At 40.3% G+C, this 14,804-nt stretch overlaps 1 protein-coding gene across 8 annotated transcripts in view; it reads right to left on the bottom strand.

Annotated features, from left to right (window-relative positions):
- Positions 1-425: 425 nt before the first annotated feature.
- LOC307131774 (protein Aster-B-like) overlaps positions 426-14,804 on the bottom strand; it is a 90,675-nt gene continuing 76,296 nt past the window's right edge. For 4 of the 8 annotated variants that reach the window (XM_079825684.1, XM_079825681.1, XM_079825685.1 and 1 more), the window contains 8 exons: positions 13,913-14,031; positions 13,656-13,798; positions 13,387-13,490; positions 11,351-11,551; positions 11,171-11,261; positions 9,815-9,922; positions 8,049-8,172; positions 426-4,560 (listed from right to left, as the gene is read on the bottom strand). In XM_079825684.1, coding sequence (XP_079681810.1) covers positions 4,471-4,560; positions 8,049-8,172; positions 9,815-9,922; positions 11,171-11,261; positions 11,351-11,551; positions 13,387-13,490; positions 13,656-13,798; positions 13,913-14,031 — 980 coding nt within the window. In that variant the 3' untranslated portion in view covers positions 426-4,470. Of the gene's footprint in view, positions 4,561-8,048; positions 8,173-9,814; positions 9,923-11,163; positions 11,262-11,350; positions 11,552-13,386; positions 13,491-13,655; positions 13,799-13,912; positions 14,032-14,804 lie in introns of all 8 variants that reach the window. The other 4 variants (XR_013817226.1, XR_013817227.1, XM_079825686.1 and 1 more) reach the window with 2 other exon arrangements.

Here is a 14,804-nt window from a genome sequence, read left to right as displayed (position 1 = left end):
TATATATATATATATATATATATATAGTCTCAACATACTAAGTATTTATATAATAACAAGCATTTTCTTTTCTATTGCAACAACACAAATCTGCATTTAATCGTTTTAAAACAAGACTGCAAGCTGTCTGGATATTACGTAATGAAATGATTGGGTTATGTCTCCATCTATTGGCTAGACATGCTAGTGCACACAGTAGCGTGATATTCTCTATTGTATGGAAAATGAGATTTTAATGAGGTGTTAAAAGCTTTGACTCAGCTTCAGGCAAACTTCCAAAAGCATAATGCAATTTTGTCTGTGTGTGATATTAGCACTCGTAACTGTGCATTTGAGAAAACAAATGTAGCTTAAAATTAATATTGCTGCGGGGCATTTAAAGGGGGAAAAGGGGCATTGATAAAAAAAAAATCCCAAGGTATTTTCCCAGTGTGGTTTTATTATTATTATTTGCAATCTGTCTACTTCACATAGATCAGAGAGCCACTGAATCAGAGCCTCTATTAGACAAAAGTTGTTGGAAGAATGGAAAACTGTGCACAGCACAGTTCTGCTTCCTATATCAGTGAATCATATACATACAGTGCATATGGAAACATGTACAAACCAGCCTGGTCTATAGAGATAAAAACAGTTCTAAAAAGAAAAAGAAATACAGCAAGTCATTGCTACAGCAGTTAAGTTATGGGATGCCACAGATGGACATCTACAGAAATCGATCAGAACACTTTCAAGAAAATAAAACAGGTGATGTGCGAGACAGTTTGTTGCTTGGACACATTTGTCATGTCAGTCAAGAAACTACAGCACAGGTACAGTGGAAATGACATCAGTGAAATCCCATAGCACAGAGTATGATATGAAATATAATTTAAAACATTCGTTCTTTTGCCTAAATACTTCATCACAAATGCTCAATATAATTCTCTAATAGTGACAGCACATTTTTCAGTTGCAAAATGCAAACTCAAATCTTTGGTCAGATACATCATAAGTCGCTGCATACGAGCAACACAATCAGTTAATCAGTTTTTGCTCTGGTGGAGTTTTAGCAGAAGGGAACGAGAAAAAATGAGTTCACATATTCGGCATTCACACATACAGTACAGTGAACATGATTGTGACAGTGATTCATTAGATTTTTCAATCAGTTCCAAAATACCAAACCATGAGTAAACTTTTCTTCTTTTCTCTAAACACACAGAGAAATCAGAATACGCACCCAACAACCAACACAGATGCACTCTAACGCCAAAATAAAAGCTCTTAAGATTCATAACTGAGAGAGTGAATAAACCAGGAGAAACCGTCCAAACTGTAATTATCTCAGTAGTTCAACCGCGACAATCGTACGCTCTGGAATACAACTGCAAACACTGCGCAGAGCAACAGCAACGATGGACTTGAAAGATGCACAGTAAAAACCCAGACAAATAGCAAATAGTGTCGGCGAGGAATCCGCATGTACCCGATGTGGGCCGGATCTGGGCCGACGCTATGTTGCTCTCTGGGAACTCATATTCCAAAGCGCTGGACTGTGGAGCACACGACTCAAATGACATTACTGCTAATGCTTTTCTGGGAAAACAAAACCACATCTTACATTCATTCATCGATACAATACCATGTGGTTTGTAGCTGAAATATAATCATATGTCCCACCAGCAATGTGCCAGCCAGCAAACATACATTTATCGGGCTTTCTGTCCTATAACGACTGGACGTAAAGTGCCACATCTCTTCATGTCGTCTCGCATGAGATTTTTTATTTTTGTCTGCATAAAAAGCGAACTGTTGCATTTCATATTATATTACACATATATACACTCACCTAAAGGATTATTAGGAACACCTGTTCAATTTCTCATTAATGCAATTATCTAATCAACCAATCACATGGCAGTTGCTTCAATGCATTTAGGGGTGTGGTCCTGGTCAAGACAATCTCCTGAACTCCAAACTGAAATGTCAGAATGGGAAAGAAAGGTGATTTAAGCAATTTTGAGCGTGGCATGGTTGTTGGTGCCAGACGGACCGGTCTGAGTATTTCACAATCTGCTCAGTTACTGGGATTTTCATGCACAACCATTTCTAGGGTTTACAAAGAATGGTGTGAAAAGGGAAAAACATCCAGTATGTGGCAGTCCTGTGGGCGAAAATGCCTTGTTGATGCTAGAGGTCAGAGGAGAATGGGTCGACTGATTCAAGCTGATAGAAGAGCAACTTTGACTGAAATAACCTCTCGTTACAACCGAGGTATGCAGCAAAGCATTTGTGAAGCCACAACACGCACAACCTTGAGGCGGATGGGCTACAACAGCAGAAGACCCCACCGGGTACCACTCATCTCCACTACAAATAGGAAAAAAAGGCTACAATTTGCACGAGCTCACCAAAATTGGACAGTTGAAGACTGGAAAAATGTTGCCTGGTCTGATGAGTCTCGATTTCTGTTGAGACATTCAGATGGTAGAGTCAGAATTTGGCGTAAACAGAATGAGAACATGGATCCATCATGCCTTGTTACCACTGTGCAGGCTGGTGGTGGTGGTGTAATGGTGTGGGGGATGTTTTCTTGGCACACTTTAGGCCCCTTAGTGCCAATTGGGCATCGTTTAAATGCCACGGCCTACCTGAGCATTGTTTCTGACCATGTCCATCCCTTTATGACCACCATGTCCCCATCCTCTGATGGCTACTTCCAGCAGGATAATGCACCATGTCACAAAGCTCGAATCATTTCAAATTGGTTTCTTGAACATGACAATGAGTTCACTGAACTAAAATGGCCCCCACAGTCACCAGATCTCAACCAAATAGAGCATCTTTGGGATGTGGTGGAACGGGAGCTTCGTGCCCTGGATGTGCATCCCACAAATCTCCATCAACTGCAAGATGCTATCCTATCAATATGGGCCAACATTTCTAAAGAATGCTTTCAGCACCTTGTTGAATCAATGCCACGTAGAATTAAGGCAGTTCTGAAGGCAAAAGGGGGTCAAACACAGTATTAGTATGGTGTTCCTAATAATCATTTAGGTGAGTGTATATATATATATGTATTCTACCATGTATAAATACTATATTTGGTTTAGGCTAGAGCATTTATGCTCTATAAAAATATCATAACTGCCTCCTATAACTTTTCCTTTTATTTGACTGATTTAAAAGATGACAAAATATGGGCTAAAATAAAAAGCGAATGAACGGTGAGTCTAGTGCTTCCTGGTCCAGACTCTCACCTCAGACCAAATAAAAAACAGGAATGGTGCCACAGCAGGGAAAAGCGTGCGTGGGTTTCCAAGCCGATATATGGTCGTTTTGGGCTTTCTGAAGCCAGGCGGATGTGTAAACAGACGCCCAGTGGATTGAGCTGCTGGGCAAGAAAAAGGCAGTTTGGCTTCATGTGCCGGGAGGAAGACACAAGACGTGCTAAGTGGAATGATTTCAAACGTCACACGAACACACACTTACATTGACCAAAATAGACACAGATCAAATCACGACACACGTCTCAAACGTGCTTGTGCGTGTTGCTGAAGAAAACGCAGTTTAATAAGTATAAACTCTTTTCGTCTAGAGCTTTGATAAGTGTTCTATGTACATAAATGAACAATAAATATCTGCAATGACTTCTACATATATTGAAATATATATTAAATCTCCAATAAAGTATATATATTTCAAACATTTTCATATATTTTCCTACATCTTAAAATAAATCAGGAGATATCACAGTTTAGTAATCAAAAATTAACGTTGTATCCATCTTCCTGTCTGCGGTGTCCCTTTTCACAGTCTTTCTCTGGTGCAAATACACATTAGCATAATGGTTAACGCTTCACAGAAAAGGAAGGTCTCTGTTTTTAGCGCAAATGGCCCTTTTGCAGAAACTTTCCCGCCGCAGGATTATCAAGGAAACCAGCCCTGATATAATAGCGCGAGTGAACTAAATTTCATAATGCTCAATCATCTGAAAAGGGACAGGGCAGCTGTGCCGTTACTGGTCAAAACCAAGCTAAAAAGATCATATTTTTCTCATTCTTTGTACCAATAAACCAATAAAAACACTTCAAAAGAAATGAGGGCTAAGAGGGGTAAAAAATAAAAAGCATGCTCTTCATTTTCCCGACACTCCTCCTCACGTCCGTTCCGTTCCTCAGACCGGAGTGTACAGTGACATCCTCAGAAAGAGAACCTGAAAGAAAGCTGGAACAGTGATGGGCCCCGCTCGTAACCGCCCCACAATTCCACGGGACAGACACGGCCCCACTTCCTGCGAGTTGACTTGGATCCACTTGGATCGTCCGATGGCAGTATCTGGTCCATCTCTTCTGGTGTCTATCAAGTGTCTCTTTTGTTTGGTATGCATAGTCAAACACACACAGATGGGCCCTTTGTTTTTTGCCTTTCGTTCATATACGTGGCTCTACATTGCACAGCGCGCCCTGGTGGCCTGGAGGGTAACTGTCAGTGATATCGACTCCTCTTCTCGTCCGAGTCTGAGTTGTAATCTCTCAGTCCCAAACCTTTCTGTAGGTTCAGTAAGGAATCCTTCATCTGTGTGAAGACATATGCGTACTGTAATAATCGCATTCAATAAAATCACTTCATCGTGCATGCAGACACCAGGCCGTCACCATGTCTTGAACATTGGGGGGGAGCAAAGTTTTTTTTATTTAAAGGATTAAAAGGGATAAAGAAGGAATAAGAACAGTTAAATAAGTTCTGGGTCTAATAATTGCTTATATATTTTAAACTCTGCACAAATAATATTATATTTAAAAAATATGCACACATTCACTCTTGTTTGTATGTCTTATTGGTCAAAAATATATAAAAAAAATCTTGTCTCGTCACATTCAGTTATGAATGACATCATTTAGATGATTACATACTTTCAATTCAAAATGGCGAAATTACATTAAAAAGTTTGCATCACTGTATGTTACTGTGGTAATTAAACATATCCATCGTAAAACAGTTGTCAAATATTAAATGTTTAGCTACTTATATCTTCCCACGCACACACTCTTTCACTGGATAAAACTAAAAGCATGGCGTTGGAATTCACTCATCTTCAGGGAACATTAAGCCCCGCCTTATTTGATCTAATTGGCCCTCATTTTGACATTGATGAGCAATGTTGGGCAAACCTAAAATGCACAATTTTAAACTTTCTGCCATCCTAACAGCAAAAAGAGCGGTGTGTAATGGAGCGCAGCATTAAGGCTTGTTCACACCGGGACGATTTTCGTGCCTGGAGCGGCTGAAGTTACAGTAAAACACGACTTGGTGGCACTCAAGCACAAAACGGTCTTGCCAAGCACACATTGATACGATGAAGAAGAAGTAAGTAGACAAAGAAGAAGATGAGCTGCTAATGCTGCTTGCCAGTTAGCAAAAAGTGTGTGAATGGTTTTGGCCATAGACATAATGGCCCTCATTTATCAATCTTGCGTAGAAACGGGCGTATATGTTGGTGTAAGATTATGCTTACACTCCTCTCACCGCCTGATTTATGAAGCTGTGCGCACCTCTGAAATCCAGGAGTACGCAATACCTGCCCTTGATAAATGCTGCGGCTGAAAACGATCGTCATTAGAATAACACGCCCCTATATATTCAAGTCTCTTCCTCCCCCACGCCCTCATTTTACGCCATGGACACACGGAAGACGGCAAAGAAGCGAAACTTCTCCGACGTGGAGATCGAGACCATCACTAGGGAAGTGGAAAAAAAACTAAATTGTTTTATTTGGGAGTTTAAAGAGTGGGATTAAAGGCGCCCATAAAAAGGTGTACAGTGGAAATCCAGTTTAAATAGCTGTTTGGATGAGAAATTACCTATCACAATTCATTATTTTACAGCACGTGTTTTGAAATAATTAGCATTTAATTTCGTATCACGTCACATGTATTGGGGTGTACAATAGTGATGATGATGTGATGTGGAGTACGATTCATTCACATTAATAATTGCATGACAATTTGTTAGATTCTTATTCTTATTATTATGATTTGTATTATTAATGATGCTTATTGTTATTAAGAAGAAGAATGTCGCTATTATTATTATTTATTTTATTATTATTTAAAAGAAGAAGAATATCATTTTTATTATTTTGTCAGTCTGAATTATTTTTAGTCCCAGTCCGTGCGCAGCTGCCGGGCCTAACCAACGTCAGGTAAAGCGCACAGGCTCGCAACTGGAGGAAGACATATGCCTACAAATCAAACGCTTTGGTAAAGTCACACAAATTAAACATTGAAGTCCATGTTGCACAAAAATAAACACTGAAGTTTATAATTACTATAGCCCTATTCGCACGGGATTAGTAGCCTATTATGTGGGGACCTCTGGTGATTTGTAATAATTGCAGAGAATGTCTGTAATTTGTAAAGTAAAAATTCCCCCGCAAATTACCTACCATATTTCGCCAAACACCAAGGTCCTGTGATAATATTAGTCCAGTGTGAATCGGCATCTCTGTGATTTGGCCGGGATTAGGCAGATTGTATATAATTTTTGCAAGGTTTTTGTGTCCTGTGCGCATTTCTATCTTTATCTTTCACGAAGAATGGAGCTAGGCTGCATATAATGCGCACCGTTATGAATTCCCGTGCAGCCGTGCGGATTACTTTCACTTAAGAATGAGCACCAATTTGGGAGTAAATTGCTTGAATGGTGTGTTTAATATTATTCTTAATGAAAAACACAAAAACAGTACAATGACAACTCGCTTAAATGGGCACTTTTACATTTAGCTTTGAAACTGAATCTTCCGTCGTATATTGTTATTATTGCTCAGTTACGTTCTGAGTCTGTTCTCTAACTGAACAAAATTATTTTTATTACTATAAAACAATCAAAATGATATCGATACGACTGTTTATAATTTCATACAGCTATATCTATAACGAAAAAAACATTTTCAAGTCTTTACATCATATCCGGGAGATAAGTCAGTAAATTCGAGTAAAATCACAGCTTATCTCTTGCGAATGCGCCACGCAAAATTCAGATGTGGGGGAGTAATTTCTAAATCACACGAGGTCCCCAGATAATAGCGTACTTATCCCGTGCGAATAGGGCTTTAGTTGTTGTTGTTTTTTTACAGTGGGTCATAATATAGCATATCTTTGTCAGTGCGTTTTGTGGTGTTAGGAATTGTTTTTCTGCGCATTTTCGCACTAACTCAAAATGTGCGTACACCACCTCCTGAGCTGGCGTAGGATTTGAGCGTGCCGTACGCCAACGTCCATATTGATAAATCTCAAAGTCACCGTGGTTTTGGGTGTGCGCCAGGTGTACGCTGGAAATTTGGTGTACGCACTTTTGATAAATGAGGGCCAATATGTCTATGGTTTTGGCAAGCACATAAATACTGTCTCTCTTCTTCTTCTGTGTGATAAGCGAGTGTCAGAAGCGTAAAGTGCCGCAGCACCACCTTGTGTACCGGGAGCGCCATCTACTGAATTTGCACGTTCACTCTGCGTATCGCCAGTGAAAATCGATTGGGTGTGAACACTCAAGCCGCACCGAAAAACGGCACGAAAACCGCTGGCGATAAGAGCGCGTGATATTCGTCCCAGTGTGTACTGGACTTTGGGCCCCGATCAGACAGAACGAGTTTTTGCAGTGAAATGCGCCTTTTTTGAATAGTTTTCTGATGGCAGAGAGCGTTATGCGTGCGTTTTAACCGTCTGCTGCACCTCACGCTTTTGAAGGAGTGCTCTGAGTGCATGAAGTTGAAAAAAATCAACTCTGAGCAGAAAAGCGTCCAACGTCATCGCGTTTTTTCACCATTGTCCAATCAAATGAATGGAGAGGCGGGCCTTCCGTTGTGGTGACCGTTACCTCGATTAGACTGACAGCACAGCTGATTCAGGGGTTGCCTAGAAACATGAAAAAACATGAAAAAAACCTGCAGTGCGGTTCTGTCTGATCGGGGCCTAATTTGTCCATTTCCAATTATTTCGGGGGGGTTGCTCTTTGACCCCTCAATACCTATGGTGTTTATGGCCCAGTGCAGACATATTATATACCTGATCCAATAACAGTACTGAAGATTTGATGATCTCTCTCCATTTCTGCAGCTCAGCGTCATGGTACCGCTGCTGGGACTCCAAGAGCTGTGCCCATTCCATCTGTGTCTGCGGCAGTTTACTGCTATAACACAAGAGAAACACATATGGTAACAAAAACACCACACTCAGTGATCTACATGGGTCTGTCAAGTGTAAGTCACTGTTTAATATCAGCTGGGTCCGAGTGCAGTCCAAACTTCTGTGCATGTGCTTGGTACTGACTGCAGTAAATGATTGGTCTTGATTTGGGCACAGCTCAATATTGTTTTGGGTGTGACTCAACATCGCTGTGGGTGTGAGAGCTTAATAGTATTGTGGGTGGGGCCCAATATTGCTGTGGGCTAAGCTCAATTATTGCAAGTGGGTCTTGATTTTGTCGGAGGAGCTCACAATGGGTGACGTGGATCACTGGGTGGAGCTCATTATCATTGTGGGTGGGTCTTGATGTTAGTTGATGTGAGTGCAGTCTAAATTTCTGCACATGTTCCCAAGTACGTATAGCTGCAGACTGGATATCTCCAAAATGGGGGGTCTGACTGCGGTAATTTGATAGTCCACTAGGTGGCAACACTCACGTTGCTGTCAAAAACTGGTCAGAGCGGAAGATGGAAATGCCAATAAAAACAACATAATACGAAGGTGGAACCAACGATAACAGATGTGCCAGGAGGTCAGAAAGTTCCAGAGTTTGTACGACTTGAGTTTGAAAAAAATCATGCAGAGGTCACATGTCCATCCTGCTCTCTGCTGGTTAGGTGGAATTAAAAAAAATATGTAATGGAGCGCAGAAAAACAGCATCTATGCAATAACTACTGAAGGAACAAGCGATTTACAGTTGTGTTGAACATGCACTACCATTCAAATTTTTGGGGTCAGTATGATTTAAAAAAATAAATAAAATTGATTTAATTCAGTTAAGTTATTGTTGGAATTTTGTCTCGTATCCCAGAGCGTTTACTATCTCACATCAATACAACATCAGTTAATACTTTAGTAAGATTAATACTTTCAGTACAATTTTTAATGAAAATTGGCAGATACCAATAAACTATAATTCTTAATAATTGAAAGCCGATAACCGATATATTGGCTGATAAATCTAAACCCAAATTTTTAAATGATTTTAAGGGCCTGCTTACAATTTTATGTTGCCTAAATAACAGACTTGCGCTGCACAAACAGCATTTTCCTTTTCGAAGTGATTTCAATCATATTTCAAGCAATTTAAAACCATCAAGGCGACAAATGCGCATCATTAAGTGTCTCTGCTGAAGGAAATAATCCATAATTAACAATAACAATAAAATAGTTTCCACAAAAATTAAGCAGCAAAAACTGTTTTCAACATTGATAATAGAAAAAAAAATATTCTTGAGCAGCAAATCAGCATATTACAATGATTTCTGAAGGATCATGTGACACTCAAGACTGGAGTAATGATGCTGAAAATTCAGCTTTGATCACAGGAATACATTACATTTCAAAATATATTAAAGTAGCAAACAGTTATAATATTTGACAGTATAACTGTTTTTACTGTATTTTGTATCAAATAATTGCAGCTTTCGTGATCATAAGAGACTTTCAAATATAAAAAAAATGACCAACCCCAAATTTTTGAACTGTAGTGTAGAAAATTGCTAATTGAAAAATTATGGCTGCTAATCTCCATCAGAGTGTAGCAATTTTGGTGTGTGTGTGTGTGTGTGTGTGTGTGTTGTACCTCTCATGTAGACGTAAGCCCTGCCAGCTGGTGAGGCTCTGTGCAGAATACTCCAGCATCCAGAGTTTATAGAACAGCATCACATTCAGAAACACCAGTAGCACCAGACTGCAGAGAGACAACAAACAACTGAGCACATCTTCAAGAAGACCATCGACACAGCCAGTGAAGAAAAAAAGATGAATGCAGGACTTGTAATGAGTAGAATGGGCGTGATCGCATCTTAGAAGTCTAGGAAATGTGTTGCATACGGACAGACATTTTTGCTGCATTCCATTCAAAGTCAAACGTGAGATATTCCTACTACTATTCACAGAAACAAAATGGTAATGCTGTGCAATTGTCCATTCTATTGCTCTTTATCCAGGTAGGAAGTTGGAAATTCAGACTTGTTGCGTTGAATGGAGGGCAGCATAAAACTGAGAGGGGAACCAAGAAAATGGACTAGAACAGGGTTCCTCAAATCTTGTCCTGGAGGGCCAATGCACTGCCGAGTTTAGCTGCAACCCTCATAGATATTCATAATAAAGGTTAGATGTCTTACGGCGGAGTCACTAACGTCATCACCGGCGGCCATCTTGTCACAGGCAGGGCTCTGTGGTACCTGATGTAAGGCGAGTGATCTGCACAAACACAGATACTCTTATCTCACTGAAATCTTGACGGATTAACAAATGGTTTGGTTTCTTACAAAACGTTATTAACGTGGCTATAATTATGGATGCTTGAACAAACTATGAATAATTTTTCATAAGTATGCAGTGTCATAACTACATCTCTGACGTTTATAACAAACCAAACAGTTTGAAAATTGGTAGAAAATTGAGCAAGTTATGGTTATTTAAAAAGTGCAAGCACCATTACAACACAATGTTGCGAGTGAGCGAGCTGCCTGTGACAAGATGGCCGCCAGGTGCGGACGTCGACCTCCATTGGCCAGCAGCGCGGACGAGACATCTAGTCTTTATTATGGATATCTATGGCAACCCTGATCAAGCTCACCTACCTGTGATTTTTCGAATGACCCTGAAGACATTGATTAGCATGTTCAGGTGTGTTTGATTAGGGTTAGAGCTAAACTCTGCAGGAAAGTGGATCTCGTGGGCCAGATTTGAGGATCCCTGGACTAGAATGACAAGATAGAGTTGAGATTTTCTGAACAGAATGGATGAATATTTGACGTCAGTAAGGGAATGTACCTTATACAGATCCTAAGGCCAACCACAAGAGGCAAAACCAAAAAAAGGAAAAGAAAAGAAAGTTTCACTAAGTCAGATTTATAAAAACAAACATAAAAAAATAATAACTAATATCAGTACTAGTTAAGAGAGTATAAACAAAATGAGTACAACTTACACAAAGCTGATAATGAGTAATGGTTTAGAGAGGTTGCAGAAAATCCCGCCCCCTGGCATGTGCTCAGGAATGTGTCGCGTCTGCGTGGAACCTGTGGGTGGAGCACATGCAAATGCAACCAGTTATACACATTTAAACCAAAGTTAGTGTTTGTGAATATTTGGCTGTGCATGAGCTCACCTGCCACGTGTTTAATGCGGTGGATGACCTCCTCGTCTGTTGGCGTGGTAACAGGGCTGAGAGTCTCATCTAGATGGGCTGTGCGGAGGTGGGCAAGAGCCCTTTTTCTCCGCCTCAGGGTGGCGTTTTTCACTGCTTTAGCTTTAGGAGACAGTCTGTGGCTTTCCATTAGAGCGTCCTCCATCTTGGCTAACTCCAGCTCTGACAAAACAATAGCACTTGTTTACTGGTATTAATTACTGGTACTGATTTAATCTGCTTTTAATTATTTCTTTTTAGTGGTGACAAAGCATTCAGCACAACAGGAGTAACATGAATGCAAAATGTGTGTGTAAAAATTGTTGTGGGTGGGACAAAATATTGTGGGTGGAGTTCAATGATGTGAGTGGGACTTAATAATAATAATAATAATTTATTACATTTATATAGCGCTTTTCTAGGCACTCACTCAAAGCGCTTTTACATAGAAGGGGGAATCTCCTCAACCACCACCAATGTGCAGCATCCACCTGGATGATGCGACGGCAGCCATATTGTGCCAGTACGCCCACCACACACCATCTGATTGGTGGAGAGGAGACTGAGGGATGATACCAATCGTATATATATATGGGGATGATTAGGAGGCCAATGGGCAAATTTGGCCAGGATGCCGGGGTTACACCCCTACTCTTTATCGAAGGACATCCTGGGATTTTTAATGACCACAGAGAGTCAGGACCTCGGTTTAACGTCTCATCCGAAAGACGGTGCTTGTTACAGTATAGTGTCCCAATCACTATACTGGGGCGTTAAGACCCACACAGACCACAGGGTGAGCACCCCCTGTTGGCCTCACTAATACCTCTACCAGCAGCTACCTAGTTTTCCCAGTTGGTCTCCCATCCAGGTACTAACCAGGCTCAGCCCTGCTTAGCTTCAGTGGGAAACCAGTCTTGGGCTACAGGGTGATATGGCTGCTGGCAAATATTTTTTGGGACTTGATATTGTTGTGGGTGAAGTTCAATTTGGTTATGGGTAGAGCTTATTTTTGTTGTGGTGGGGCTCAGTATTGTTGTGGGTGGACTAAATATCATTGTGGGTGGAGCTACATTTTGTTGTGGGTGGGGCTCAATATTGTTGTGGGTGGAGTTCAATGATGTGGGTGGTGCTTGATATTGTGAGCGAAATTCAATTTTGTTGTGAGTGGGGTTCAGTATTGTTGAGTGGGACTAAATATCGTTGTGGGTGGAGCAAAATTTTGTTGTGGGTGGCGCTTGATATTGCTGTGGGTGGAGTTCAATGATGTGGGTGGAACTTGATGTTTTGGGTGAAGTTCAAGTTTGTTGTGGGTGGGGCTTAATTTATTGTAGGTGAGACTAAATATTGTTGTGGGTGGAGCTCAAAATGGTGTTTGATGTTAGGTGTGTTCAACTTCAATGTGGGGCTCAATATCGTTGTGGGCGGGACTCGATATTGCTGTGGGTGGAGCTCAATGTTGTTGTAGGTGAAGCACAAAATTGTGCTTGTGGCTTGATATTGTAGTGGGTGAAGTTTAATTTTGTTATGGCTGGAGCTCAATTTTGTTGTGGGTGGGACTCTATTTTGTGGGTGGAGCTCAATGTTGTGCATGGGGCTTTATATTGTTGTGGATTTATACTTTTTAATAAAAAAATTATACTTTTATTAAGCAATGACGCAATAAAATCATCAAAAGTGATATGTATTATCTTAGTAAGATTTTTATTTCAAATAAATGCTGTTCTTTTAAACTTTCAATTCATCAAAGAATCCTGAATATAGACTATCAATGTTTCCACAAATATATTAAGCAGCACAACTTATTATAACATTGATAATAATAAGAAATGTTGTAGACGGAGCTTAAGTTGTTATGGGTTGAGCTAAATATTGTTGTGGGAGGGACTTGATAATGTGTGGGAAGCTCAATTGTTGTAGGTGGAGCTCAAGAAGGTTGTGGTTAGTGCTCAAGATAGTTGTGGGTGGAGCTCAGAATGGCTGTAGGCGAGTTTATAATAGTTGAAATTGTGTCTTACCAAGGCTTTTAAAGTTCTCATCTAGCCCACTCCAGAAGTTCTTCTCAATGAAGCCCTTTACCAGACCCCAGGGCTGTTTCCTGTACCTCAGTTCCGTAGAAACCCTGAAGACAGATGAATCACATTGTCAACACACACCTGTATTATTACCACTATTAAAAAAAAAAAAAAAAAAAAATCTCTGACCAAAAGGTAATAGCAAAGGTAACTTCCTGCCTCTTTCTGTTTGACTTTGGCCATAAAAAAACTACTATCCTGTTCATCAGTACCTCAGTCGACACTTGTTCTTGGCCACACGTGTTAGCATGTAGCGGTTTAGAGTGTAAAAGTAGTCATGGTACGGCACGTCATGAGTGATGACCTCCGCATCAATGATGTAGCACTCACTCTCCTGGCTGGCTTTATACAGGGTCTAATTCAGAGAGAAGTTGCGTTTCAAACATATTAAACAAAACAAACAAATTGCTAAAACAAATAATCCAAAGAACAGTACTGAGGAGAAGTCCAGTCCAGATGAACATCTCACCTGAGTCTCAGTAACTGTAGCTGTTTTAGGAGCCAGTGGGTTGGTAAGGGAGATTGTGTACATGATCTCTCTCGTCTGATTTCCAGCATCCTCCTTCTTCCAAGGGTGATACACCACATCTATGAATGGATGTGTGAAAATTTAACGTAGAACCAATACAAGCATTTCAAAAACAAAGATATTTTAGTTTTAGCAAGGTTATCGAAGTCCGCTCTAAAAGGAGATATTCTCTTTAACAGAAAACATTTTTCAAGAACTACAACAAACGGCTCATTGGGACTACAACTCACTTCTTCCAGATCTAGTGAAGTCACAATGTCACTCATTTAAATAATCCCTGCCCACGGAATACGCAAAAAAAAAAAAAACAGGGAGATGCCTGGTTGAGCCGCACTAGAGAAGACCTGCTAAAGTAGCGTTGCAAAGTTGCACTGTTTTTTTCCACCCCGGTTCCAAAACCCCTTTGTTTGGCATTTCTCAGGTGGACAAACTTAGAAAACAGTGGTTAAAATGTTTCTTTAACCCTGTTCCTGAACATTATAACCCCAACGTTTATCTGTGTGCGGCACATTTTACAAAGGACAGCTTCCAAAACCTAAGGGAGTACAATGCCGGCTACACACAAAAGCTTCTCCTGAAAGCTGGAGCAGTTCCCACTTTGTTGGGAAATTCAGTTGTTTATGGATCGAAACCTGAAAGTATGTTTTATTATTTGTGGCTCCCCTAGCCTGCTAGCTAACATTGATGTAATGTTTATTTCACTTTTGTAAGACTGTTCACCAATCTTTAGGAACTTACCACTCTAAAACCTCCTGTAAAATCAGTGCTTGCAAAGTTTCTACACGATCCTCTTTACTCTAAAAAAAAAAAAAAGAGGTTCTATATAGCACCA

Source organism: Gobio gobio, assembly GCF_949357685.1.
Source record: "Gobio gobio genome assembly, chromosome: 9".
NCBI lineage: Eukaryota > Metazoa > Chordata > Actinopteri > Cypriniformes > Gobionidae > Gobio > Gobio gobio.
Note: the sequence above shows the minus strand (reverse complement) of the source record. Positions and strands in the feature narration are given on the sequence as shown.